General features: G+C 41.7%; 1 protein-coding gene across 2 annotated transcripts in view; it reads left to right on the forward strand.

Annotated features, from left to right (window-relative positions):
- Positions 1-27,111, forward strand: part of btbd11b (BTB (POZ) domain containing 11b) — a 64,837-nt gene that overhangs the window by 23,414 nt on the left and 14,312 nt on the right. Inside the window, exons 2-3 of one of the 2 annotated variants that reach the window (XM_076088758.1) lie at positions 17,724-17,876; positions 25,341-25,545. In XM_076088758.1, coding sequence (XP_075944873.1) covers positions 17,724-17,876; positions 25,341-25,545 — 358 coding nt within the window. Of the gene's footprint in view, positions 1-17,723; positions 17,881-25,340; positions 25,546-27,111 lie in introns of both variants that reach the window. The other variant, XM_076088759.1, reaches the window with a different exon arrangement.

Below are 27,111 nucleotides of genomic sequence, written 5' to 3' on the forward strand. Positions count from 1 at the left end.
CCTTAACTGGATGGCTGTAGGCCAGTGGCTAGCACAGCCTCCAGCTATTGACGTCATCGCAGATTTTCTGGTATCAACACCCTCAGGATGTGTGCTCAGCCGTGGTTGTTTGTTTCTGTAGGACAACAGCAAGTCGCAATACTATCCGGAGACTTTTCAAGGCTCCCTTTGTGCAGTTGTCCTTATTTTAGCCTCGTCTAGCCGCTAGTCGCTAAACGTAAGTGAAGCTAAATGGGGGACAAAAGCTAGATGAAGTGTAATGTGGTGGCGCTTTTAAACACTGATTACAAAGGTCGACAACAAAGGCCTATTTTCGTCCTGTAAAAGTTGCTGACCTGGAGCTGACGGGGAACGATTGTGTTTCACATGCTCATGCAGGCTTCTGTCCTGCTCTCGCAGCCCAGAGACAGACACACTATCACATTTTTTTTTTGGAGCTTCTGCTCCAACCTTCAGATTGTATTTTTGTCTCTTCTTCGCATCTGGGCTCACAAGGTCACCGCAAGAGACAACAGAAGCCTTTTTGCAGCTGAGTGATAGTCGCATCTTGGCAGGTTGTATCTCCATCATATTTGATGACAGGGGAAGTGACTGTCAGTTGCTGGCCGTGTCGACTCCAGATCCTCTCAAGTCTATTGACTCTCCATCACTGTCTCCCTGTTTTCATTGTTTTTCTCGTCTGGTTTCCTCTCCCCAATCTTCCTACACCCACTCTTCATCACTCCTCGCTGTCTTTCTTTTTTCATACTGTACATCTGTCCTTTGGTCATCCAGGTCTCTCTTGCTTCCTCTAACGGTAAACATGAGTCACTGTCTAGAGTTCGCAGAGAGTACGATGGCCTCATTTCAAACACCGTTTGCCAAAAGGGGGAAAAAAACTTGTCTTTTAATTATTTTAATTATTCTGACCTAAATTTGTAACTGCAGGACATTAACATTCAACACATTGTTTGTTCTACAGTAGGCCATACACATAGACTAATTCATTTATTTGTATGTTTTAATCCAAATTAATTAAGGGACTGTATGAAAATGATTGGGTCTGGGGAAGGAGAGCGAACCCTATCCAGCATTATATATATTTTTGTAGAAAAATTACATCTCAAATAATATCTAGTATCTCAAAATAATAACATAACAACAATAAATATTCCAGCCACTCTATGTTTTAGATAAAGAGCAGCACCTCTGTATTTTCTGATGAAAATGATACAGATATATCAGATGATGATATAGCTGGATATATATGAGACCAGATTTCTGACTTTCCCTTAAAAAACAATTATTATGATGCCTATGTTGCGTTTCTTCCAGACAGCTGTTTCCAAGAGCACAGCATTAAATATCCAAAAGTATACCATCTTTGTATTAATCTGGGACGGGAACAAGTTGAATGTCCCTCTCTGCTGTCCCAAGAAATTACCAACTCACTACCTTCCCTTCAGCAAAAAGAAAAAATATAAAACCCTCACCTTTCTCTGACCCCTTCTCCCCTGCTAATAATTTCCTCACAGTCCCTTACATTTTGTGTATGTGAGGTAAACCCTACCAAGATTTTATGCGAAGCTCACCCAACCACAGATGATGTGACGGTATGTGGCTGTGAGTAAGCTTATACAAAAAGTGTATGTAGCACAATATAATATGCAGCAGCACTGGGTCCCTTTGAACCATTGAGTCACTTTCATCCGGTCAGAGTGAATTATTCACAACTGTAGTTTCACCAGGGCTACAGGAGAGAAAAACACACACGGATCTCCTTTCTGTTCGTGCATGTGTGCTCGCTCACGCACATGACACCCCACATGGAGCGTGGCTGCCGTCTGGTGCAGAGCCATCTTCTGCGGAGTCAGATTACCTGTCATTCAGGAGGTTGCCATGTCTGACGAGATGATGAATCCTGCTTCGGTGGCAAACATAAACACAGTGTTATTTTTCTGCTGATGGGCCCATGGGGGTTTTCTTGCATTTGACAGATAAAGCAAAGAAAATCCCCTCATCTCCCCAGTCAGGTGACTCCATCAGTGATTTTCTTCTGTTTTGACCCAGAATAAATAAAGGGATCACCAACACCATCCCCTCAGGGATGATATCAATGACTTGCCAGTCAGTCTTTGGCAAATACAAATTCCCTGCAGGGGCTGAGTGGCACCGGTGTGGCACAAGCTGCTATTTTTCCACTGACTTCCTTTCCATTCACAAGCTGATGGTATAGGGCCAACATGTACCTCGTTCTCATTCTTGATGCACTCAGTAAACCATCCGCCTGTATTTACTCCGCTGACTTTATACCCAATACTCACAATATACAGGTCATTAAAACTAGTGCTTTAAAGATCAGACACTGGCACGTTGTTCTCTTGTTAATTTAGAGTTCAAATTAAAGTTTCACTTCATCTAAATGAAGTTTATTGATCAATTGAGCCGGACAGCAATCACAGAGATATTAGTCGGGCATCCTTTCACACCACCACAGCTTTGATGGGGTTTTGCCATTTCAGTCTCACAGCTGGATGACTAACAGTATAATTTTTATGCAGTATTTCGTTGTAATTTGTTTGACTCGCAAGGATTCGTTTCCTCTGTGTGTGTGTGTGTTTGTGTAGGTGTGTGTTTGTCGATAGTTTTCATCCTCACTTCCCCGAAATCGAAAGTTAATTAAAAACAAAGTGGCTCAGAGATTTAGGAGCTCAAGTTTTGCTTGTTTTTTCTCGTGATTAGTTAAACAGAACGCATTAATAGACTATTTGTGGGACGCTGGAACACATGCATCCTAAATTGCTGCCACGAATGATATGAGTTTTAAACGAACGGTATGAAAGAGAGACATGAGATCACCTTGCAGTTTCTTTATATTTCTACTCTAGTTAGTAATAATAGTTGGGTGGTAATGTACATCCTCTATCAATCAACCACCATCTATCATTATGTATACAACTGATCAGTAACGGTCGTCTTGAAAGTGTACGGAAAATGTAACCTTTTAACATGCACGGAAATGCTTTTTCACATTTTAAGTTTTAGCATGAGAATGAAAAATTGATGAGAAAGTATGAAATTATTCAAATATGCCTCAAGTTATTTATAATTCAAACAAGCATGAACATCCGTGTCGTCCCTGTCCAAGCATTTCCCGCAAGAAAAATGTCTGCCAGTGTTTGTTGAGAAACGCTGAAAGCTTTCTTTCTTTCTGCCATTTCTAAGTAAGTGAGCCTTTATAGTTATTTTTTAATATAACCTTCATCTTCTGCACTGTATGAAGGCAAAGGACGCAAGGTGGCAAGGCAATATCCACCATCAATTCATTGGTGAAATCACTCTTAATTCTGGTGTTCCTTCTTGTCTGAGATGCTGTAAATCAATAGGTTTTCATTTGTTTTCTCTGTAATGGTGTCTGCCTGCTTGTCATCACCGTATGGCAGCATAATCAGTTTCTTTATGGGCATTGAGTGGGTGGAGGGCGGAAAGAAAGGATCAATGAACGACTTAATTCTCACAAACAATAGCTCTTTATTTCAGCACCCAGGAGCTCCTTGTTTTGAATGAGCTGAGGTATTAATCACTGCACAAAAAGAAATTCAAGCAGGCACTACATGACACTAATGGTTAGGTGATAATGTTGCATTTACCAAAAGCGTAAGATGTAGAAACCCTTTCACTTGTGCCATAAGTCAGTGTTAACGTTCATAAAATGCAGGATTCAGATGTAAAAGAATAAAGGACTAATTCATGAGAGGACACTAGGTTCTAATCATAACTCTATAAGACCATCCTAGTCAAAATATTGACTCATCCTGTTACAGATATCAGATCCTCAGCTTCATCAGAAAGCTCAGAGACAAGAGCATCCTTGCAAATGCTTCATTGAAGTGAAAATAATTTGATATCATTCCTACCTCCCATATTACCAGGTTAATCTCTAGACTGGCATGTATTTTAACTGCAACACAATAACAGTTCACTTTTCAGTGAACTGTAAAGACAACATCTGCTGAGACGTGATTAAACCCAGCAGCTGGATGCCAGTTCCAATCAGGAAATACTGGTTTAGCTCGTGCTAACAAGGGGCAGCACTGTATTTTAGTTTCCTCCTCAGCACAGACTTCCTACACATTGGTTATTTTCTAACCACTCATCAACGGCTGTAAGTGAAGCGTGATTCAACAACTGCACGGCTTAGTTAAGTTTCCCTCATCACTTCAAATGTATTTATAAACCCTTTTAAGTAGAATGTAAATTGATAGTTACAGAACAGATGTTATTCACATTTGAGGTTTCTGACTAATATAATAATAATTTCCAAGTCTATCATGCTATATCGTGCAATACTTCATGCCCGTATATTATGTAGCCTACATTGAAAGAGCTGTCACTGAAAATCATTCCTTTCTCTCTTATTGGCTGTAAGATCTCTTTCAGGAAGGATTCTAACATAGAAGGAGACTATAACTCTGTAAGCAGCCTGGTCTCACTCTCGGGTCATCAAATAACGACGCTTCAGGGCTGGTGGATGGGGTGGTGGAAGGGTCAAACGAACACATCTTTTAATTTACCGACGACATTATGTCACATGACAGTAAGCAACTGAGTCAAATGACGTTACTTCCGTAGCGTACGTTACAAGCGTACTTATTATAACCGTGATGTTTTTTCTAGCCCCAACCAGGGAGGTTTGTTGCCGACTCCAACCTCCATCATTTCTCAAGTTAACCACACGTCAACCTTCAAGATACTATGCAAAAGACCGCCCAAGGGGTCTTCCTCCTAAGATGCAAAAGTAGGGATGAAAGACATACTTGATTTGGCTCAGACTGCTGAAGCCTCATATCACCTTCAGATAAACTTTTAAATATATTTTTGCACAGAGAATTTTGATCCTTGTTTCATACATTGGAGCTGCACCACTCAATGATCTCTTTATGGCCAGTTTGTGTTACGTGTCGGACTATTTCTTGGCTGGACACATTAACTTCCTGGAGTCTTATCGTCACCGTGAGGTTGCCTGGCCAAGAAACAGTCCAGCACATAACCCCCCATAAAACCATAACTTTAAGAGATGAGAAGATTGGGAGTGGTATCAATCTTTTTACCTCACTCTCAGCAAGAAAGTGATTTGCCAAAATCCTAAACTATCCATGTTCGTACACAAGCCTGCTCTTTTAAACAAGCACGTCTTACTCTATAACCTATTAAGTGAAGTTCTTCTAGCGGCTTTTCCCCTCCAGCAACAACTGTTCAAAGGCTCCCACTGCTGCCTCACACACATCATCTGCTTTCACCTCCACTCAGGAGTTTCTAGGTCGACTAGTGCTATTCGGTTTGACTTTGCAACAAACTGTTGCTGTTCAGCTTCCAACCAAGCTTTCAAGCCCTGCCACTTCACCTCTGCTGCCAACTCAGTATACCTAAGCATTTCCCTTTCATACGCCTCATTGGCTGCATCTTCCCACCACACTGTGAGCGCCTCAGAATACACAACCCGCTGTGCTGTCTCACCACAACACTCTGACTTTAAGGCATGATTTTCTCCAGGACTAGCAGCTCTTTACACAAAAAAATACAACCCTTTTCCCTGAGCACCTACCTACCCCCAAAAATGTACTGCCTCGGCTCACTTTCATTACAAAAGTAATATCTTTCCTCCTGTGAGCTAACAAATTAATTTTTTGCCAATTTCCTCTCAGCTGTTGCTGCTCATGGTTATGTTGCCAGGTGCACTGGGACAAAATATGTCAGTATTGTCATATTCAGTGGAATTTGGGGGTTAGAGTGAGAGAGCTGCACATTGTAGTTGGCTTTGTCTTCATATGGATTCCCCACCTTTCTCCATCCATGTACGTACCTGCCACCTAAATAGTTTAGGTAAGTAATGAAGTGATAGATTAATGATATGGGCATGTGATTTTCAAATCATAGACGTTAGATGTGAAAACAACAACGACACATTTCATTTGATAAATGCTCATTTTTCTTTCTCCTGAATAGCAAGACAATATTTTTGGAATTCCTAATTCGCCTTTTGGGAAACACCCTAAAACTTTGTCTTTGTCTGAATACCAGGACATGCAAACCAACATTGCTGCCAAACAGCAGCTCACATGATACCCTCAAAGCAGGGACCCTAAACTTTAAGGGACTGTGTTGTGATATTTGATTGTCAATATGTCTGTGTGCAGCACTCAATGTAATTTTGTTTGTTTTCGAGGCAGCTCTATCACTGCATTTAGACACACTGGTGTTGAGGACACATTCTTCTCCCCGTCTTCTGTGTTTTGTTTCCACATCAATCACTTTGGGCCGGACGGGTCCCTGCTGAGGTTCAGGATGAGATCTGAGAAAGGAAAAATAAGCTGTTGAAGAAATGTAGCAGAGTTTGTGATTGGGATGAAGTCACTGTCATGGTTCTTGGTGGGTGCAGTTACTAAAGCAGGGTTTGTTATCAGGCGTAATGGATGGAGTGAGAACTGATGTGTTTCAGTACCTGTAACAGATGCATTTGATACTCTACAGTCCAAACAGTTGGTCTAAAGGTATTACCTTGTTGGTTTAGTGTTTATTCACCTCCAATGCCTGAATGCTAAGAAGCTCAGACCAGCCTGTTATTTTATTAAAGAAGACTCCACCTCTAGATACTTTTATTTCACTGTGGCCTTCAGATCACACTGTCAGGTCATTTCAAGGCTCTGGTTCCAGTTCAACACTGTTGGTCCCTTTGTGGACGTTGCAGTGACTAATGGCTCAGAATGAAGGCCCTACGCCTTTTTAAATAGCTGAATGATTTGATGGCGTTCATCGATAAGGTGGCGACATCTAGTTGATGGCCCATGACATATTCAAAGGCTGTGTCACTGTCATTCATCCTTCACTTTTGACATGGCTGGAGGAGGGAGAGCACCGCACAACCCTGCACGGATAACTAAAAGGTAGCTAATGTGACATGGCATGCATGGATTCATGTAGACGACTACCACTCCTTCAGGTCTTTGTGGATGCCGACTGCCATAAAACCTCAAAAAAGAAGAAGAAGTATACCACTGTATGTCACGTGAATGCTGGACAAAACATTTCAAACAGACTCTTCCTCACCAGAATGAAACCAGTCACCATCACCAGTGTTCTGACTTTGAGACTTGAGTAAGACTGCATACACCCGGTGTTATGACTTGAATCGACTCATAACACTAATAAGGTTGCTGCCATCAAAATACCCCCGCTAATCAAATCCATGCTGTACTTTATAACCGCGGTGATTATGTCAAAACAATCTTATTTGAAGATGACCTCTGCTAAGTATTTCGCCGATGTATCTGACCGCGACTTGGCTGCGTATTTCAGGACTGAATTGAATGATTTGGAGGCTCCCGGCAAACGCTGTCTTGTTTTACTTTCCTTTCTCTCGCTGGGAATGTTGGTATTGGTCGTAGAAGAAGAAGGCTATTCCAAACCTTTTCTTTTGAAGTAAAACTATTAACTGTTAATAGTATAGTACCACTCAGTAAAAGTCATTCATCGATTTTATGCTTCAAATAAAGAGCAAAAGAGGCATTAGCACAATGTACTACTTCGTAACTTTTACTGCTATTTAAATTTACTTATTAAGGTCTGTTCAAGGTGGAGCTATCCGTGATGCTGGATAGTTTTATGAATAAAAATGCATTATATTGCAATTGTTATATTTTGTGAGTCAAAACTGAATCTGCAACATAACCAGGGGTACAGTGAGTTTGAATGTTAACATAATCACAACATAACAAAATAACACAATAAATCTATTTCATATTCAAACATAATAAATAATATATAGCTGCATATATGAGATTTGACCTTTCCTTACTATGCTCTCTGGTGGGGCTAATTTCCAGCTCTGTTTATGCAACTAAGTGCATTAAGCTGTGCAGATGAAGTGCCACAGCCAACCAGCAACTTGTGCCTGCCTGGACTGGGCGGGGTGAGGTCGGCCCGCGTTAGGACTCCATTGTGCCTGTGGCGGCCTGGGACCATTAATTACCACTAATGAGTCGAGCATGAGTGATCTGGTGTCGATGGACTGAACCTCCCCTTCATGGGAGGGATATGGGAAACAACGTTGTGATGGGAAATGAGGGTATGCTGGCTAGAGGGGTGTAGCAGCAAATATTATAATTTAATGGTGAAGATGAATAATCCCTGAGGGAAGAAGAGTATCGACATGATGAAGAGAGAAGTGCTAGTTCCCTGATTTATTGTGCTGGGGGATTAAGTCGTTCAGAAATATTTCTCAAGAGATTTTTTTTTAATTTTAGAACAAACCATGAATGTGAGGTCAGAAATCTCTGAAGTACTCAGTTTGAGTAGCCCACTATTTGCGTCTTTGAAAGACTTCAGTATCCATGTTTTGCTGTTTTAAACTTTTACGTGAACCCCAACTCAGGAACTGAGCAGAGGGTTGAAAAACTTGGCCGTTTCAACAATGACTCCCTTTTTGCGTTTATGTTCCTGGCGTGCAGTGTGTATGAATCTCACTAATCTGCAGAGTGAAGCAGGAACAGAGGAAAAGAGGAATACTGTGTGTGTGTGTGTGCGTGTGTTTGCATGTGTGAGCGTGCATGCACATTCCAGCTCCACGCCTGTGTATTTGTATTTGGAGCCGGCCTCCTCCGCCCGCCGTGCGACTCACAGCAGACCCAGTGTGCCTCGGGCAGAGGCTGGGAAAACATGTGGCGGAGAGCCTGGAGGAGCAGGAGGGAGACCCGGCCTGTATACCTGCTGCCTGCAGCTGACTGGAGTCAGCTGGTGCGGGGCAGGCACCCAAAATACGATACCTTCAATATTTGCTTTGGCTCGGTTTGCATGTTCTGTTAAAGGATGTACTGTTGGGCAATAGGGTGTGTGACATTTTTAACCCGCAATAACGTTAGGAACACACTCTTGAAACCTTGTGTTTTAGTGTGCATCATGCATATTATTTTGCTGATTTGTGCTTGTGATGCCTGAGGTAGCTGTGATGTTTCCGTCTGGTGAGTTTAATGGATTAGTGTGTAAGTGTAAGGGGACTTTCTTTTTAAATGGGCATGCATGACTGAGTGAGTGATATTGCAAATTGCTCAATCCCAGCTTGGCCGATGTTACCCCTAAGTATGAGAGCACTCGTTCATTCTCAAGACTTAACAAAGAGGACATTGTTTTCTGTCAGAGTTTCCACTTTTTCCATAATAAGCAATTCAGTTGAGGTGACCGGTGCTCCTCCCCTAAGGGTGTTGAGCATTGTCCAAAATTGAATGATCACATTTCCGATACGAGTGCTCTCACATTATCAAAGTGACAGGGATATTTGCTGACGGACGCCCTGAACCGTGCGGGTCATCCCCCGGAGGAGGTCCCGGGGTAGGGGAGAGCAACAGGGAGCGGCACACAGCCCCAGGCCTCATCACTCTCTGCCAGGCATGGCCTACTTCCAGTCAGTGTCTGTGCTACAGGCGGCCACTTTGCAGAGTCAGAATGATAGATTACGCGAGGTGAGTTAAACAATTACGGAGCAATTTGGAGCTCTATGTCTCATAAATTGCCGGTCTGCCATCCTGAAACATCTGAGGAAGAGTAATGAATCAACATTCAGAAACGAAAGTCGGATAAATCGTTCAAGCTATTCTTTGATGATAATAACAACAATATTAGGGGAAAGAGTGTTGTTTTTCAGACCCGCTTCTGTGCTGTTTTGCCTTTTCTAGTGTTTAGTTTTTTTTAAAAAGGGAGCTTACTGTACAAAACCACAAACATGCACACATACGCACATGCACGATATGTTGTTTTTATTCTCATATGAACGGGAGAACAGCAGCAGAGCTTCATAGCTCTACACTGTGCAGGGTGTTATCACGCAGACGACTGATAACTGACTCGTCTGCCCCATAAGAATACAACAAACCAGCATTTAGAAAGCAAATGAGGAACGAGAGAATAGGGCAATGCGCCCGATGTGACTCAAAAGGGATGCAGAAGAAGCTGGGGGTCTGGCCTGTTTGCTGGGGTGGCAGCACTTATCAGATCATTTCTGCCAGTTTGCAGGTTTGAGACTCCTGGGAGGAGCAGGCGGAAAATGGAGATAAATGTTGTGGCTGGCAGTCAGGTGTTGCTACTGAATGGATATTACATGCTTACATGCGTGGAAGTGTGTGTGTGTGTGCACCATCTGAGACATGATAGAAAGGATCACAGGAGAAAATAACAGGAAACTGGCCTGTTTGGAATACAGAAAAGTGCTATTTTTGCTATGTAGGTCTGTGTGAGTGGTTACTGTGCACCACAGGAGCCACTGGAATGAAACATAGCTGGACCTAAAGCTTGACCAGGACATGGCTGGTGTTATTCTATATTATTTTTACCATCAACAACCAACAACATGTCAGACCGTCTCTAAATACTTTCTGGCTCCTCTATCCTGTCTGTGGCTCTCAAGCCCATTTGGTCCTATAAGACTATTTTCAGATGCGGATTAATACAGATTTGGGGCTCTGAGTGTTTACAGCACCAGGACAATGTATGTGGGATTGAGTCAAAAATAAATTGAAGTGCCCATGTCTATTGTAATGAAAGAACATGAGTGCAGCGTTGTGGCTGACTGGTGTGTTTTTAATACACAATGGAGGTCTCTGTCGCAGACAGTATTTTATAGATGATTTTATAATTTGTTTTGGTCTTCTTGTGGGATTTCTTGAAAATAAGAGAGAAAAGAACATCACCAGAGTTTTCCTTCAACTGCGTCTCATTATGAGAGCAAGTCATTTTCACTCTATACATCCTTCACTGAACAGGCCGCGCGGTGTATTAAAAATCCTGGTGTCATCGTTCGTCATCGCTCCTCACATCCAGCACTTTGTGTGTCATGTCCTCTCCAGAATACTTTGAATCCTCCTCTCTTTCCCTCATTGCAAATGTATTGTTCACAGCGTATTTCCTCATTCATTTTTTATATTTTGCTTTTAAAGGCAACATTTTTCTTTAATGATGCTAGAGGAGGAGTGGTAAATGTAGCTGCCGCAGCAGGTTTACGATCACAGACATGTGCAGTGCGTACGTTTTCATTAAAACAGAAGTTACTGTAGAAATGTTGGAACACACCTTTATTGTGCATGAGAGTTGTGGTTTGTTTTTCCTTTTTTGATCCACGTCACACACTTGGGCACACACATTAGGAGACACACAGATGCAAGCAGACGTAAGAACAAACATGTACACAGGCAGTGACTGTACCTTTCCAGCCTCGAGGATTTACCGTCTCATCTACTTTGCATTTTGCCTCATATTTACGGCGCTTTTTATGTCCGAGAGCGTCTTCACGTAAAAGCTCCCAGTGTTCACAAGCAGCTCGAAGTGATGTCACCCCTTCCAAATGACCCTGAGGAAAACATCCCCTCGCAGCAACTCTCACTTATATCATATAGCATCATATCCTTTATTTACTCCAGTGCCCTCGGTGATAAACGAGCAATTTTCAGAACATTGTTGCATTTAGCGTCCGTTTGTCAAAAGTTCAGAGGCTTTTCATTTTTTCATCATAATTCACAGTGACTCCATCCTCGATTTTGCTGTAATGCGACGAATCCACTTCTTTTTTTTTTTCCTCCCCATATCAGATCTTATGAGATAATTGTGAGGGAGAAAATACCGTTGCTCATACAGAGGTAGTGCTGGGTGAGCAGAGAGATTACGGCTCAGTGACTTCAGATTTTTCCCCGCTGCTGCTGATTGCCAGTATTGTCTGGAAAGCATCCTGCGGGAAGTGTTCGACTCATGGATATTACACACAGACTTATTACCCTTGACAGGAGAAATGAGATGAAAAGAGAGAAATAATAGCGAAAGAGCCTACTACCTCGGAGTGGAATAACACACAGCCTGCAGGAAGGCTGGTTTCCCTCTGATTGGAGAAGATTGCGTAATTCTAGTCGTGCCCTTGTTATGCGTCGGTCACCCGTCACAAGTCTTCCCTCTGTGTGTGTGTGTGTGTGTGTGTTTGAGTGTATGGTCTATTGTGTGTTGATGACTTTTATAGTATGTACTCACATGTGTGTGCTTGGCTTTTTTTTAGCTCTTAGTTTCTGTGTGTGGCTATTTCCGAGCTGCCTGCATTGTATCAGCGTGCTCAGCAGACCTCTCATCTCTTTACCTATCTCTCAAGTATCTTCACTTTCTTTAAGCGTTAGCTAGTTGTTGCTATAAGTTCTGCATCAGATTTTATTACTTATGAGGCAGAACGATCATGATAATTAAAGGACTAATCTGTAGAACTGTAGACAAATGCGCATCCAATTGGAACCTGCTATGATCGACGCTCTCGATAGCTAAATCTAAGGTATTAGTGCTGCCAGAAGATGTTTAAAGTAGGGTTGTAAAATGAATCTTAGGTATTTGAAATGTAGGTTATACATCTATATGTGCGTTTACGCTGGTTTTTATACCAATTTATTAATTGCACTTTTTAAATATTAAAATAACATAAAAAATATATATTTATAAATGTTTTATTCATTTTTTGGCCACCTGGGGGCAGCAGGACAAGCTGCAAACACAACACAGACATATCTTCACCTAAAAAGTTGTTATGGCAAACAGTTGCCCATTTGCACTAAATGCAGAGCAACATTAGAATTCATTTGGAATCGCATTTCTGGCGAATTTCAGTCCAAAATGTTCTCTTCTACAGTCTGTTTTGTTCTTCATCAACCCCTGAGGGAAATATCTGTCTCTTTAGCTGATAAATGCTCCACTGTGTTCACCACTTAGTCGCTAACTTTGTCTGTTTGGTGATGAGAAATTAGCATCCAGTTGATATAGAAATATTGATGAATGTAGCTTTAGGAATCAATCTCACAAATTCAATAGATGGTCCTTTGCTCTCTGATGAAAGTGCTGCCAACAGAGGCCAAATACGGGATGGACTAAATCTGACAGTGAGCTCATTTGTCTGCTGCTTCTAGATCTCTTGATGTCTTATGGACACCTGCTTCAAGGAGTGTCAACGATGAGTCGTGACTTCAGTCAAGCAAATCTAATCTAATACAAGATTACACATAACGCATCGTTATTCATAACAACTAAAATGGCAGGACGATGAAATGATTAACTGGATTGTTGATGCGTCCTGTGGAAGCAAGGAGAAGCCTGAGTGAAGTGACCTTGAACAAGATGTGAGACTATAACTTTGCATGATTTGAAACAAGAGTTGCCTGCAGCGGGCTCATCCTACACAAAAAATAAACCCAAACCTACCGTCTGAATGTATTTCCTTTCGGTGTTACTCATACTTGTGTAAGAACACATCAGGAGGCTTTTGTGTTTCTTTCAGAGCGACACACGACGCAAGCTCGGGAGCTTTTTCAGTCCTCTGTAGGAGTAGATCTTCAACAGACTGGATCCTGAACGTGGTTGCCAGCAAAAGGAAATATTTAGTTTGGATTTATGTGAACGCATTGTTCTCCTTGCAGAGCACATCCCACTTCAACTAGACGTGAAGTGCCTGGGATTAAGGCTTTTTAATTACTAATAATTATCTGTGTGTGCATGCAGTGTTCACATGCCTTCACCCTCTTCCAGTTTCCTAATTTAGACAGACATTTGCATGCGTGTACAAGTATTTTCTCACAGAACTCGTTGTTGTACAGTCGTCCTTTATATGGCTGGCACAAGGCTAACCCATTAAAGACTTGTGGCTACCTCAGACCATACTGTGGTGACCTGGGAGCCCAAACCGAGACCGTACCTCTGGAGATTTGTAGTCAGTCCAGGCATAACAACACTCACGCACAAAAAAATGTCGTTTCATATCACATCTCTACTATTTCTACTATTGCACACATGGTGAAGATTATTCAGAATGAATAACGCAGTCATCTAGAGAGGGAGAGGCATTCTAACACGTCTTAGCACACGTCACTACTCCGCTTCCCGCTTTCCATCTCGCTATGATCACTCGCCTGGTATACATATGGTCGCCATCTGGCCTGGCAGAACAGAGCCGGAGCCTAGTGTGGGGCAGCACTACTGTGATCCATGTACAGTAACAACATGATTAACCCTTTAGAGCCACAATGGTGCACTAAAAAGAGTCCTTATCTTATGTTTTCTGGCATCTCTTGAACTGAGTTTGCACCTTGTTGCCTTGTCTCAAGTGAGCAATTACATCCATTAAATCTCATCCAGCCAAGTACTCCCTTGGTGTACCTGTTTGTACATTACATTCACAATTTGCCAGATCAAAGCTCGACTCTGCAGTCTCTGTATCTTATCCGTCTGGGAAACCCAAAGCCAGGGTCCCTGCAGAGCTGCAGTGTGTTTAGGGAAGTGCACTTCTCCGTGTGTCCCTCCAAAATAGATTTAAGTGCAGGGTAGGAGCCACATCGAGGTCAGCGTTCCTGTCCCACTGCTCTAGTCAACCCTGAGACACGTCAGAGTGGATCTTAACTACAGCAGCCTGCCCTCTGACAGACAGACTCAGAAAAATTCAGTTAAAATGAAAAAGAAAGAAAGTAATGTTTTTTTATTCATTTACAGCATTAGTGTCAACATAGTGTGGAAGAAAAAAACTTCAAAAAAATATATATTTGTGGCACAACTCATAATGATATCAAACGATGTGCATGGAACAATAATCATTCCACTCGCTGCCAGAAATGAGATTAAAGCAATAGTTCCACATTTTGGGGAATACACTTATTTGCATTCCCAAAACCATTCCTTTGAATATCAAGAGGAAGTTTGTCCTCTTTGTATTTGTGGTAATATTTCTGGCTAGAATTTCTGGCAATAAATGTGGAATATGTGTTCGACCATGCACTGGAACTCTTCTGTGTGGCTGCCTTTCACAGAATATGACTAAGGTGCATCCGGTGACATCTTAATGGGAACCTTTGCACTCATTACTTCTACTCCAGTGACAGTGTCACGCCTGAGCATCATTCAGCCTCCTCTCCTCAGCGAGGCTGAATAGCTGCTATATGGCAAACTGGTGGCACTTACAGTGTGGCAGTTGCCTAATAAAATCACTCACTTCTATACATCCTAAAACAATAACCAACTGCTATATCGTTATGAATTTGGCCAGTTAACAACCTAAACATCTTGTATAGTTTGAAACCTGACAACATTACATTTCCAGAGAGATTTCTGGTGCAGTGACAATCACGAAGAAGATAGTGAAATTCATCACGCAAGCACTCACATGGAGAGAGCAGCGACAGTCGGCAGCATGTAAGAGCTCCATCAGTTCCTCCCTGAGGGTAGACAGTGCCTTGCATTAGGACGCGGGGAGCCAGTGAGTCACCTTGCCTCAGTCCATCCTTAGAGCATTCAGCACTTCACTGTCAGCTGGTCCTGTAATTCCCCTGAACCAAGGTTAAGGAGCTGCACCGTTGAAGCTCAAGTGTAACAGAAAGGTGTTTTTATTCATGTCTTTCAAGGCAAGTGTTTCAGTCCAAGGTCTACTCCATTGAATGGGTGAGTCATGACATGTATTGTAAAGTGGTCGGAAGACTGAGAGGCGCTACACAAATGCACGTCTATTTACCATTTACTCGTGCAGCCGTACGATACATGCTGGTAGCCCTGTGTGATTGCTACTGTGGCAGGAGCAACCCCCGACTTACAATCACATTTTGATGACCGGGTTGAAGTTTGACAAGGTTAAAGTGAAAGATGCTGTTTTCAACCTCCTCAAAATGATAGTGTCTGCAGTGCAATGTTCAACCGAATCACACCTGGGGGCCTTTAGTTGCACATCAAAAGAGGTGGGTCATGAATTCCTATGGTCACGCTCCGAGCGGGCTATTTGCTTTGGTATATAATTGTTTGGGAAGAAAGTGGGAGTGAGGAAGGTGCCAGGGTAGCCCTCCTGCTGCTTTCAATGGTTTAAGAGGGATTTCCTGGAGTTGGGCCTCGCCAAAGATGACACATTCTGAGCAATAAAAACAATAAACGAGCTGTTCCACAGAAATCCCTGCTGACAAGTTCCTGCAGAAGCAGAGAGAAAGTTCCTCATAATTGATCCTGTTAGCTTGTCTGGAGCTCTGGCTGAAAACTGTAGCTGTTCAGGACACCTGACACTGGTGCAGCAGATGGTGATGTCTCCTGCTCTTTGTTCCAGAGTCGTGCAGGTTGTCAGTAGCTCTCTGACCTGACCTGAACGCTGATATGTAGATGAGATGGTGCTACGGCTGCAGCTGCTGCTCTGTAAGCAGCTGCTCTGTAGATTCATCAGCTAAATAAGTGGGACTTATTTCCAGATGTTTTTTTGTCACACCGTTTGTGTGTAATGCATGCTGAATAGCAAGCACAGCAGTAGAGTATAATCAGAGGCATGCCTTTCAAAATCAGCACTAAAAACAAGAACTAAATTGTCTCTATTGTTGGGGACTGTACAATAATGATTGGAGTAGGGAGGGAGGCTAAAAATCATGTAAGCAAGGCCTTCCTCAGCGTTATCGTTATTGTTTTTGAACCCTTGACTAACACAAAAAATCCAACACCTTTAAATTGGTTGAATTACAAACAATCTAAAAGCTATTACTATCATAACACACCCAAATCTCCTACAGAACAGTTGACAGTCGAGTTGTATTGTTGGTAATGTAGTTGGCAGGAGGAAGAAGAATGCGTGGGTTGGCTGCATCGGTTTTGATCATGTCCATCGTGAGTCAGTATTTTAGGAGGGCAATGCTTAATTGGAGAACTCTCTTAATATGTTAATGGTTAATTATTTTCACATAGCTACTAGAATAGCAAAATAGAGGTGTATACATATTGTCAGAATTATAGCAAACATAACGACATGATGCATCCTGTTTACCAACAATTTTATTTTTGAAACAAGAGCATTCACTGTCACTTTATATAGCACATTATATTTAACCCAACCACTCATTCTTTCACAGTCCCTTGCGTGTTTTAACTACTTTCTCAAAGGGAAAAAGTAAAATGGTTCGCCCCGTAAGCGATTGTCTGCTCCCACAAAATGAATGAAGAATGCCAACTTCGCCGCAGGCAGCATGTGCATTAAATTAGCAGCATATTATGAGAAAGAAGCCATGAAGCTAAAGCTAGATTTGTCAAAGTAATGTAAGGGCTTAGTAGAGAGTCACTGCTTTCAGCCATTTTATAAGTTCACACCCTGTAAACGATAAGAAGGGTGCGGCTCTAAGCTGCAGAGGAATAAGAAACTGTCGGCAAAGCGAAATGGAGAGCAGTCACTCTCAGAGCGAGGAAGGCTAACAAACATCAGAGGTGTGATTTATGAAAACGGATTTGGAATATTACACATTACTACCTTTGGGAGAAGTCTCTGACAGGTGCAACTAGGAGGCATACATGCTATATATAAAATGTATTTCTATAGCACTTTCAACACAACATAAACTGACCAAAGTGTTTTACAAGAAAGAAGACAAAACGTTCTCACCCTTTACAGAAATACAATTTACTATGACAAATATATAAAGGGAAATATTTGATATATTAAACTGTCTTTTTTTTATTCCCCTTTTCCATCGCAATCAGACAAATGAGTTAACCTAATTGCATAAACGTAAGAATCAGTCAAATTGTCCCTTTTCAGACTGTATTCTTGTGTTCTACCATGACATTAATGTAATGCTCTCTCTCTCTCTCTCTCTCTCTCTCTCTCTCTCTCTCTCTCTCTCTCTCTCTCTCTCTCTCTCTCTCTCTCTCTCTCTCTCTCTCTCTCTCTCTCTCAGGTGTGCTCAGCCTACCTGAGGGTCTGGCTCTCTACAGGGACCAGCAGCAGCGAGCGGGGAAAAGCGGAGAGGGAAATGCCTACAGTCAGTCTGAGCTGCGCTCCATTGAACAATGTTTACTGGCCACAAGAGTGGGCAGCATCTCTGAACTCAGTGAGTCGTGTGTGTGGGTGTGACAGGAAAAGACTGGGTGTAGAAGAGAAGGACAATGGTTCCCCTCCCTCAATACGTTCCGTAGTCAATGTGCCCTTGAGCCATGCAATTAACCGCCCAACCGCTCGAGTGGAGCTGCTCACTGGTCAGTGTCAGGTGATGATAATTTAGACAATGCCGTGATTTCAACATGACGATGCCCCAGCGCACACAAATGGTTTCACAAGTTTGTTGTGGAGGAACTTGACTTCCCCGTACAGAGCGCCGACCTCAAACTCATCTTGCACCTTTGGGATGACGCGCCGACTGCTAGCCAGGCCTTATCACCCAAAACCAGTGCACAAACTCACTAATAGGCTTTTTCACCGCAGACAAGAAAAGCACAGGTGTTACTAATAGCATTAACAATGGCTCTGTTATGTACAAGTGTCCCAGTAAGTCATGTGACTGTGAGCCAGCATGTACAATAGCAGGACCCTGAAACTGAAGCAGCAAATTTAAATTCAGCCATCATTAATTATTCACGCCTGTGCAAAATGTCTTCTGTGAAAACGGTCTTTACTGTATATTATCTTATGGCTGAATCGGACCAAAGCCAAACAGCCAGGTTCCACAGTCTCGTCGAGAGCCAGAAGAGTGGAGGAGCATGCTATTGTCCATGGTTCTGAATTAAAGATTTTCAAAAGTCACATATGGCCATGTTTGGGCATCCACATACTTTTGACGCTGCTGAATAAGAGCATGTCAGTATCAAGGTATCTACCGTTTAGAAACAATGCGTGTGTATTAGGGTGTGAGCATTGTGGCGGAAAGCTATATACTATAGCTCTGTTTTTTTAGCTGATATTGCTGAAACCTGTTATTGTGGGCTGAACAGTTTTTTAAATCGACCATTTCCGAGCCAAAACAACTCCAAAGTACCCCATGTTCAGTACTTGGTGTTTCCGCCAGAATTTTTGTTCTTGGTCTGAAAATGCTCTAAAGCATTATTTAAACCAGCTGATACAAAATCTGAAATCATTTTTGTTGTTTTAGCAGCTCTCAGACAGAGTGATCCACCACACTCATTCAGTGCATTTTAGCCATGTTGGTGGGATGGCTCTTATAGATGGCAATGAGGGTCTATTGGTCCACCACTTTCAGACTTTATATCTTATCTCAACAACTATTGGATGGATTGCCATGACATTTTGTAATGACGTTCATGGTTTACAAAATGAATCCTAACGACAATAGTGACCCCTAAGTTTTGATCTATCACCACCAGCAGATCTAAATTTTTGCTTATTCCGTCAAATATCTTTGATATTTGATTTGGACAGAAGTTCATAGTTACGCAACGATGTACAGTTATTCATGGTACCCAGAGGATACATTATAATGTTTTTAGTCGTACACCTAACCTTTCCTTTCGGGCCTCCAGCAGTCCAAAGTTTTTACTTATCCAGCAAAATATCTCAACACCACTGGATGGATTAGAACAGCAATTTGTACACGTTTGACATTCTTGGTTCCCATAGGATGAACCCTAATGACTTTGGCAATCAGACTTTTCCTTTGGTGCCAACATGTAATTTGTGGATGGTAAGTGAATCGTCTCAACATCTATTGGATGGATTGCCATGAAATTTGGAACACCTGAGGGTGACATGGATAACTTTGGTGACCCCCTGACTTTAATCTAGCCTCATCATCTGTGTACTTCCTCACAGAGCTGCTAGCATGGCTGTAGACTCTTTTTTATAGATCTTTATTAATTAATTCATTCATTACAAGACATTTTGATTGCAGGTTTTATTGATGGTGGTCAGCTAGAAGTCTCCCTCACATTTGGGTTGGACGACATTATTGTCTGATATGATAATGTGATGTTTAATAAGGCACAAATATTGTCCCATTCTATCAGTAAATCACTGCATCATAATCCTGCTGTGCATGCATATGTGCATATTTATATGAATGTGAATTAGTGCACTGTCAGTGGGAACAACTCTAATGAACCAGAGCTATTGATTTAGCTTATAAGTTTGACAAGCCCTCCAAAAGTTAATTGAATGTCTGTCCACTCACAATGTACTCATTATTCAAAGAATAATGGGAATCCGAATGCTTCCTGAATACATTTATACAGTACCAACTCATTTACATAGGCTGGCGCTGTCAGTTTTTTACAATGATAATGAGGTTTTCTGCTTCATTTGAGAAATAACATACTGATTATGTTTCACCCTATTGTCCTTACTCACCAAAACAAGTTATATAATATATATAATACACAATTCCACCAAACAAAGTTCAGCACAAGGCCTTCATTAAAGCTTCCACCTTATTTTCTGTTCTGGGAGAAATTTCTGAATTTCATTGGGTCTCAACAAATTTGCAGTGACAAGCTGTGCTGCAATCCACCGAGAACCCAACTTCATGTTTACTCTTTTGATATAATCATAATATCAAGATGCTCATTGGAAGTGATCGACTGCTTCGTTTCTTGGTTGCGTGCAATTCTGCTGCTCATTCCAGAAAACATACCGTCCTCAGACAGAAGAAAAACAAATTAAGCCACATAAACACAGATTATCTGCTGATGCGCTTGACAATATTTTTGACAAAAAGAAATTCCTCAAACCAAACAATGGGGATGGGGTCGTTGAATCTGTTTCTGTTGTCGTGGCATTTGGGATGTCAAGACAAGGCTGGGAAAAATATTTTCTGTATATCTAGTGTAAACATTTATCATCAGAATAAACAGCGAGCCAATTCTCCTCACTGTATGTTTTCCCAGGAGCGAGGCGGGAGGAGTGGGGTGCAGCACCGAGGCAAATCGCCAGTCCCCTGTCCATGTTGTATTGATGAGGTCAAGCAAGGGCTCGTTCTGTTATGTTGACGCTGCAAACAGACTCTGACAACAGAGCGTCCGATAGATGATAGCGGAGCTTAGCCCAGTGGTAATGTTATCAGCTCTGGAGAGGAATTATGTCAATAAGTATTTGCGAAAAAGACACACAGCACAAGCTGGAAAAATGAATAATTGAGAAAAGCAGAAGAGCAGACAATGATTGCATTATCAGCCTGTCATATTGTGCATCTGAAGGAGCGCTAGATGGGAAACAGAGGAGAATAAAAGATGGGAGGGTTAGAGAGCTTGATTTTCTAAAATACATTTCTTGTAATACAATAGCGTTTGCTGCTCCAGCACAGTCAAATGTGCATCCTATGCAGGGACAGTCTTTATCGCTGGCATTTAGACTCGATTTTAGAGGTTTGCCACTGATTTTCCTCTTTGTATTTTCCCATTTTCACTTCCGCCAAAATGTCAAATTAGCATACCTGAAGGAAATACTGCAATTATATGAATCTTGGTGCGTCATCATCACTTTGTAATGCCGGACAGTAAATCCTGGTTTTAAATATGTTCCACACATGTGTTGTTTGTGTAACTCAGTATATTGAACTCTTTATTCATGGGGACAGGATGGTTGGAGCATGCAAGACCCATGCAGGCTTCCTCCACATGAATGTAAATCTATACAGCTGGACGACCATGGGATCAATGGGATCAGGTCAAATGGCAGTGACCTCTCTGTGCAGGTTGACGAGTCGGTCTGCCTCAAACCACACAACCACCGGCAGCATCACGCACTGAACCTCCCTCCCGTTTGACAGTTTGGGAAATATTCTCTTTCTTGCCGACATTAGATGAGAAGATCGATGTCAATCTCATGTCTGTACACTCAATATGAAGTCTGGAGATGGTTAGCTTAGCTTAGCATAATTACTGGAAACAGGAGGGAACATCCGGCCTTGGTCCGTCCATAGGTAACACAATATCTTGCCATACATTCACTGTACAGACATGAGAGTTGTATCAAGCTTCTCAACTAACTCTACTCCTTTAATCTGCTGGATATATTAGGTCGGAAAATCTAAATGTATCAAGGTTGTCAAATCTCAAATCCCCCAAGATGTTTAGATCCATAGCCTTTCAGAGGTCAGTATGAAACTTTTTGCTGCAAGGTATTAATCTGGAATGCTTAGCTTAACATTCCCTGGTGGCTATACTTTGTCATACAATATTAGTTATTAACGCTGATTTTGAAAGCACTCTTGAGCATTCATTTTCATTATTATTGGACACAGAGCACATTTCCCCACAAGGAAGAGGCTTTTCAGAAATTGTGATCTTTCTTTCTCTTCATGTCTCATCTGATTATTTTCATCTTTTGCTTCATGCTCGGGCCTTTAGTGATGGAGTCAGGACTGTTTCAGCCAAGAACTAATAAAAGATGCTGCTAAGTGCCATCATCAGTACTCTCAGTAATACCTTTCAAAGGTCATGTTGTCGTGCAGCAGCAGCAAGAGTGTTTTCTTAATATCTTTATATATATATATATATATATATATATATATATATATATATATATATATATATATATATATATATATATATATATATATATATATTATCTGCACTGAAGGCTGAAGATAGTGCTTATTTTAAATGCCAGTTATTTGAATCGAATAAAAGTCACTGAATCTTTTAGGAAATGGGGCAATGCTTTTACTGTAATGAGGGATCATATCATTAAACCTTGACAAAAACAATATGCAATCAATGAGGGGTATTACATGGTATAAATTAGTAACATTTTTTTAGTGTCTAAATAAAAAAATGAAGTGTACCCACGTGGAACTTAACAAGGATATACAATACATCCTATCTCTCATCCTCACTCCTCTGTGTGCATACCATACACCATTGCTTCTCTAATAAACACTTCAGAGACGTCTGACAGCAAGAGAGTCGTCAAGTGATGTTACTTGGTGTGCCGTCTTGTGCAAACTGCCCTGCTCTGATTACTGCAGGGTCCCTGTGTGCTTGTTCCTATCACAGATTGCAATGTATGTACTCCTCAGACCGTATGATGTGAAGTCATCCTGAAAGTTAAAGTAGAGATGGGTAATGACGAGGAAAGACCCTCTTAGTGAGAGTTCCACTTGTGACACGACATTAACGGGAACATTTCCTCAACAGTGTTTTCTATTCAAAGAGTTCACTTGCTTCTGTTCAGCTGTTGCCTCTCCCCTATCTTTCTCAGTGAGTCTTTTTCTACTTAAATGCACTAGATTCAGATGGAAACGATAAAGATAGCATGTTTTTTTGCCCTCCCCTTTATCTGATATGCGTGGTAGTTGGTGGCTGAAAGCTCTGGCTGCTTTCGAACAGCCAAAACTAATAGTGGGAAGAATGGCTTAGCATCTTGTTGATTCAGGATGGCCACAGGCGACCATTAAATGTAATCAAGGCCGCATAGCAGCAAATAATTGAAACACAGAAACTTTGATGGTGGCAGCAGCTGCACAGTGAAGCCAAGACCCATTCATCAATACCCAAAGGAAAGCTGGTTACTGCATATTCATTTACCAATAAAGCCTTGAATATAATTGCTTCGTTAGAAATGAGAGTTAATTCTACATTTTCAGAGACTTTCTCTCTTACTTTGAAACATTAACCAGCCTTCACAGCTTCTGAAGTGATGAGCAGTTTGGTTGTTATGTGGGTGCTGCATTGCCGGTTACTGACCTTAAAGGTGCCAGCTCTCATAAAATCCCTCGTAAATCCAAGCAGTATACGCTGGAGACATATTTGTGTGATCTTGCTAAGGGGATTTTAAAGCCTTGAAAACAAAGAGAGAATCGGCCCAGCGCTTAAAGGTAATCACTGAAATACCTGGGGAACAAGATCTGCTGCGCGTGTCCTCCACCTCTCCTCTTCTTGTTAGCATAAAGAATTAATTACCCGGGATGAGGTATTGATTAAAGGCTTGAATCTTATAATGAAAAAGCTATTGACTTTTTAGCTTTTACACTGCTGTACTTCTGTCCGTTCTTCCTCTCTTTTGGCCCAAACAGAGAATCCTCACTGATACATGGTCACTGAAAACACTGAGTTAATCCTTTTTCAGCAGTTATTTCTGCGTACACCTGCTGAAGGAGCGGCAGTGATCTCACATTATGTGTTAAGCTGCCGCTACTTCGCTACTGCTGCACTCTCTCGGTGTTAGAAATAATCGTCCTCCTCAGCCCTGCCGGCATAGGCAATGTCACAGGCCAGCATAAATAAGACATGAGACCTGGCTGTTGCTGACCACCTCAGCTCCCCTTACCAAGCTTAAGAGGGCACTGTTACAAGCTTATCTGAATTCCCCTTGGTGCAATTTAGAGAAAGACGCAGGAGGAGTAACAGATAGCGACAGAGACGGCCTTTGCTTATTAAAGTTTGTACAAGAAGTAGTCATTCCCGTCATGATGTGTCCTGCTCATTGCGTCAGTAGATGTTGTCCAGCACATTTCTCTATCAGCACAGCCCCACTGTTCCCAAAGGACAGTTGAGATTTTAACTGTTTTATTGCATGACTGCTCTTCCCTCGTTCAAGGCATCCTTTTCACACCCGCCTCTCACATTGTCGGGGCTAGATGGAATCTTGGCAGGTGCCAAATAGCAGATTTTTGATGCTAAGCAAACCCTTTTGTCCACGGATATGAATGTATTGTCTAGGCACACATACTGTGTAGCTCATTTAAAGTGGGGAACCAAGTGCCATCGTGCTCTAATACTTTTTTGACTTGAATAGTATCAAATTGACCCGGACAATATGAAACAGGGTGTTTTATTTATTTTTTTTGACCCCACTTTAGAATTTCATTACATTTTCTCATCGTGCAGAGGGTCTAAACAGGAAGGAGAAGTGACAGCAGCCAGTGAAATGGGATTTGGTCCTGTGCTGTAATAATAAGCGGTGGTTATACTATGGCATTCAGGTGCCACAGTCATAATGTGATCTTGAAGTGGATGGTGGTCTAGACTATCTGTCTGGCTGTGAGAGAAACTTCAAATTCATCTCTCGGTTTTTGATGAACTGAGTTTGCTGCACTAAAAGGCGGTCTGTTTTGTCCCTTAAGTATAAAAAAAAATGGGCTGAACATGCTTTTCAAAGAACTGTTTACTTTCTTTTAAACCTGCCTAGAGAAAATTCAAATTTTTATTAGCAGAGTCCTCTCAAGCTTTGGTTTTTAAAGCCCAACTGGATGACCTTTAAGTAATGACAAATTATGCAGGGGAAATAGCTTTGAGTAGCTAATGTTTATCCATAAATATTCATTCTCCACACAGTGCAGTCCTGAGCATGCTTATTCTCCTGCCTTCCCCTAGTGAGCAGCACAGAAAGGACTGCGATGAACCCTGTCTTTTTCCTGACTATGGTGCGGGGAAACTCAATTTCCCCTGACAGAGTGAGCTCTAAGGGGGCTGGAAGGAATGAGGTTGAATCCCCGATGTCTTTTTAAAGGCCGTGTGCTCTAAATATTCCTGTCTCTTCACCCTCATGCGCCGACATGAAGTCCTTTCTCATTACTTGTGTTCCTTTTGTGTTTCCCTGTATGTTATGTGTGTGCGTGTATGTGTAGGTGACCTGGTGTCCCGGGCCATGCACCATCTTCAGCCGCTGTATATGAAGAACCACAACAATGGGACGCCGATCCACCAGAAGAGCAGTGTGATCCACTGGGCGCCCGAAGCGATCTACACGCTGTGTTACTTCATGCACTGCCCTCACATGGAGTGGGAGAACCCCAATGTTGAGCCCTCGAAGGTTACCCTACAAACAGAGAGGTGAGGAGCAGACATGTAGATAAAACATAAAGACAAGCTCCAAATTCCTTAACACTGAACCTACCAAACGTTTATTAATCCACGGCTCAAAATAGTTCCCAACAAACTTACGTCTTGTTTTTGTTTGGGCAATGTTTTCTAAAATAGTACTCAGCTGATTATGTATTAGGAAATGATACAGAAGAATGAAACTATATATTTGTGACCCTTTTTAAAATATGAACTACATCATTAGGAAGAGATGCGCTTGGGGCTGAGTGCCATAGCCAGGACGAGGAAGTGGAAAGTCTCGTACATTGTTAATTTTGGTATGTTCTTGTTCACAAAAAGACAAATATAGAATAACACCAGCCTCCACACTCTTGGGTTTGACTCTTCGGACACTGAGAATAAAAGGCTGAAAGCATTAATTAAACTGCACAAATCCTCATTTTCATAAACAGAATGAAATGCCTCCACAAAAATTTGAAAAACTACACATTAGTGGCAGCTATACTCAATATTTCGATATTAAAAATGGATTAAACAACATACTTGTTTGTGATGATGAACCCGCAGAGAATTACTCCCTGAATCTGCAGTTCTCTTAAACTCTACTGAGCATTTTAGTGTCTTTCAGCTCATTGTTTTGGTTTTCCGGCTCTTTACTGTTTTGGTACCAGTTCCCTCTTTACTCTGCGCTCTCATCAGCGTTGTTTTCAGTCAAAGCAGGCAGCTGCTTTTAACAAAAAAGCTTCAGAAATCCCAATGCTCAGCGCTAAAGACGTCTACAGAACTAGAAAGTTGGCAGTTGCAGTATTTGGATGTTTACCTCCCATCATATCTAAGCCCTGTTTTGTGTTCTTATACTAGGACTTTTTTTAATACCAGATGACTCTATTATTTTGCCTTGTTCTGGTTTTCACCTCATGTTGTACTGTGGGACAGTACCATTATTGCACCTTTAATGGCCACTGGGACAATAATATAAGAACACCAGACCACCAGTGAGAAACTCCCTTTAGTTACCCACCATATATACCTTTGCGTCACAGAAACTATCCAGCGGTAATGTTCCTCCTGCAGAGAAGTGCAGACATCATTCTGCTGTAACTGTACACCTCTGCAGACTTTTATTATATTTCTGGCTCGATTCTGAAATGGCACACCAGATGTTTTCCTCTGGAAGGAAAGTACAGTTTTATATAAGTGAATTGTCAACTTATTGGCTACTTGAGTGAGTCCTCTGCGTGACTTAAGAAGTGGCAGATAGGGGCCGTTGAAGCTTAGTCACTGTTGATAATCCCAGCCACCGATTTATGCATGAATGACATAAGGCTCAAGCAATGTTTCCATGGTGTTAATTCCCTTGATCATGTAGTTTCTGGATTCTGCATAGTTTTCAGAAAAGCACAAAACCGTCCTCACAATCTTTGCAGTCTCCACCTATGAAACTCTTTTTTTCTGCTGAGTTTATGAGCTGTTTATTTTTAAAAAACTCATAATATTCCACTGTAGCCCTGATACCTTGAGCTGTTCAGTGTTTCCTGCAGTTTGGTGGAAACCCCTGTCAGCATGCAGCAGAGG

The sequence above is a fragment of the Anarhichas minor genome, unplaced genomic scaffold, assembly GCF_050575085.1.
Source record: "Anarhichas minor isolate MPS153535 unplaced genomic scaffold, ASM5057508v1 ptg000011l, whole genome shotgun sequence".
Lineage (NCBI taxonomy): Eukaryota > Metazoa > Chordata > Actinopteri > Perciformes > Anarhichadidae > Anarhichas > Anarhichas minor.